This window comes from Ricinus communis, chromosome 4 (assembly GCF_019578655.1).
Source record: "Ricinus communis isolate WT05 ecotype wild-type chromosome 4, ASM1957865v1, whole genome shotgun sequence".
NCBI lineage: Eukaryota > Viridiplantae > Streptophyta > Magnoliopsida > Malpighiales > Euphorbiaceae > Ricinus > Ricinus communis.
Window position 1 is genome coordinate 4458451 of NC_063259.1, and position 3384 is coordinate 4461834.

At 32.8% G+C, this 3384-nt stretch overlaps 1 protein-coding gene across 1 annotated transcript; it reads left to right on the top strand.

Annotated features, from left to right (window-relative positions):
- Window positions 1-1516: 1516 nt before the first annotated feature.
- On the top strand, window positions 1517-3164 carry LOC8260829 (mitogen-activated protein kinase kinase 5). Its single transcript, XM_002522973.4, has one exon. It carries the CDS (start codon window positions 1767-1769, stop codon window positions 2922-2924), a length of 1158 nt encoding a protein of 385 aa, XP_002523019.2. The 5' UTR covers window positions 1517-1766; the 3' UTR covers window positions 2925-3164.
- Window positions 3165-3384: the final 220 nt, after the last annotated feature.

Genomic DNA, 3384 nt, shown 5'->3' on the forward strand with positions numbered 1-3384 from the left:
GCGACATGAAGGAGGAAAAAAAAAAAAGCACGCCGCAGTACGTCATTTACACTTCACTGATGGTTTGGTTTTTTTTCAATTTTTTTTAATAAAAATTGAATCGAACCGATTTTATAATTTATTTTAAATAAAAATTGAAAATCGAATTAAATTTATATTTCAGTTCAATTTTAATTTAATTTTTTATTTTAATCGAATAGTGCACACTCTCAATTGATATAGTAATATAAAATGTAACAAATTTTCAGAAAGATTTGAAAATAATAATAATAAAATAAGCGGGAAATGGACGCTATAAAAGTAAAGACAGGGAAGTTTATACAAAGTCATAGAAACAAAAATTGACAATTGGTTTGTGATTGACGAAAAGGTTGAGAGGACCGAGTCCCGTCCCCTCCCCTCTCCTTCCCTCGGGGTTGACTCATCTTTCTTTTGCCCACAACAACTCACCCAACTTCCTTAATCAAATTATTATTATCATTATTATTATTATTAATTAAGTACCACTCATATCCTATCATATCACCTCATATATCCTTCTCTATTTTCTATTTTCTATTTTCTGCAATTTAATACATTTAGTTCTTTTTATAATATAAAGTATAGCTTATTAATAATAATAACAGTATAGTTTGGAAAAATAAAAGATAAAAATAAAAATCCAACAAACAAACAGCATGCAGGGTATAAGCCAATGGAAACTCACGCGCATCCAATTTTTACCCATTCCACAGGTGCAATAAGCGCGTGGATGAATAATTTTCATTGGGCCATGTTTGTTTAGAGATTTTCTTATGAGAGTTTGTGTCATGATTTTATCAAAATTTATTATTTAATTTCTACGAGTTTATTAGTTTTTGAAATAAATTTTATTATAAATATTTATTATTTAGTTGAAAAGAATAAAGAGTGGGTTTCTTATGAAATATTTATTCAAATAAATAAGAGATTATTTTATATTTTATTATCTACATATATTTTTAAAATAAATTAATTTAATGTAAATATTAAATAAGAAGCATATATAATTTACAAAATAAAAAATTCAAATATTTTTATTAGATATAACTTTTGTTATTATGCATATATTTAATACTCTAAAAAGACTGAAATTTTTTAAAAAATTTGATTCTTAATATATCACACTATAAATTATAACAATTAAAATATTAAATTAATTCTATAAACTTATAGATTAAAATAATATCACGAAAATCCAATTTATCTTATAATATATATTCTAAAATTTCATATTATTAAATTATTACATATTAGTTTTAATAAAATACATAAATTATAAGAATCTGAGTCCAAACAATCCTTAATATTTTTTTTTTCTTATAAAAGATCCCTCACATAATTTTTAATTTTTTTCTTATTTCTCCTCTTCTCCTTTTCTCCTCCATAATTAGGAAAGAACCTTCCTTCTCTTTCTACTTTCTTTATTATTCTCTAATTTTTTTTTACCCTTAAAGAAACAAAAATAAATATTGTTTTTTTTTTAAAAAAAAAAAAGAAAAGAAAAAGGGGAAACCACTTGCTTGGTTCTTGCTTTGGTGTGCCCTTTTTCCTTCCTTTACCAAAAATACAAAAATCCTCTTTCATTCTTCTTCTTGCCCTGTGAACCTCTCTAAATACACATTACTCGCAACAAATACCTCATCAACGGCCAACAAGAAAGAAAATCTTTTGTATTTTTTGATCTTCTTGCGACTTTCAATCTCCAAAAATATAAAAACAAGAATCCCATCGGAGGAGAGTCAGTCATGAGACCGATTCAACCACCGCCACCGTCACCAGGCACAGCAACGGCAACGGCCACAGCAACGGCAACAGCAACAACAACAGCAACAGCAACGGCGACAGGCAATCGGAACCGGTCACGAAGGCGACCAGACCTAACCCTACCTCTCCCGCAACGAGACCCGAAACTAGCAGTTCCTCTTCCTTTACCACCATCGTCAGCGCCATCAACGAGTGATTATAACAACAACAACAGCAATAATCATAATCATAATCATAATCATAATAACGGCAGTAATCAACAGCAACATCAAAGGCAATTGTTCTCAGAGCTCGAGCGCATCAGGATAATAGGAAGGGGAAGCGGTGGTACTGTCTTCAAAGCAATCCATCATTCTTCTGGTAAACTCTTTGCTCTCAAAGTTATTTACGGTTATCACGAGGACTCTGTTAGGATTCAGATCTGCCGCGAGATCGAGATCCTTCGCGGAGTTAATCATCCTAATGTTGTCAAATGTCATGATTTTCATGAACATGGTGGTGAGATCCAACTCTTGCTTGAATTTATGGATGGTGGCTCTTTGGAAGGCACCCATATTGGCCATGAACCTCAGTTGGCTGATGTTGCTAGGCAAATCTTGAATGGTATTGCTTACTTACATCGCAGAAAGATTGTCCACAGGGATATCAAACCCTCCAATTTTTTAATCGATTCTAGAAAGAATGTCAAGATTGCTGATTTTGGTGTCAGTAGGGTTCTTGCCCAGACAATGGATCCATGTAACTCATCAGTTGGGACAATTGCTTATATGAGTCCAGAAAGGATTAATACTGATTTGAATCATGGAAAGTATGATGGCTGTGCAGGTGATATTTGGAGTTTAGGGGTTAGTATGTTGGAATTTTATTTGGGTAGGTTCCCATTTGCTGTTGGAAGACAAGGTGATTGGGCTAGTTTGATGTGTGCTATTTCTATGTCACAACCACCTGAGGCACCACCTACTGCTTCGAGGGAGTTTCGGAATTTTATAGCTTGTTGTCTGCAGAGAGAACCGGCTCGGAGGTTGTCAGCTGTTCAATTGCTAGACCATCCTTTTATAGCAAGGAATACTGCTGCTCAAAGAGAGGGTAATCAGAATCTTCATCAACTATTGCCTCCCCCTCGCCCTCTTTCTTCTTAGTCTTTTTCAATTGTTATATTTTGCGCGAATTATCTCTCCATGAAATCATTTTGCTTTTTCTTTTCTTGTTGCTATTGCTATGATCGTTGTTATTAGTCTTTCATTAATCTCTCTGTAATTTTTTATATGATGGGTCGGATTTGATTTTTAGGAGCAAATGTCATATTATAATCAAATCAATCTGTCCATTTCATAACTCTTTTACCTGGAACAAAGAAAATGAAAAACCTGTCTTCAGTTTTTCTTTGTGTTGATGCTATGTTATATCCACAAAAGGAATTGGTGATTGGTTTTGAGGAGTTTTGAGGTTGTCTATGATTGCTTATGTTTCTGTGTTAGGTTAATTTATGTTGAGATGCATAATTCTATTTGTTTTGGTGAATGCATGAGGTTTCGCACAGCTGCCTTTGCTATTTCTCTCCCATTGAATCTTTCTGCCTGTCATTAAATGGAGCTTTCC

What these genes read in the sequence shown, in the direction of transcription:
- LOC8260829 (XM_002522973.4), top strand. Translation starts at nt 1,767, where the DNA reads ATGAGACCGATTCAACCACCGCCACCGTCACCAGGCACAGCAACGGCA.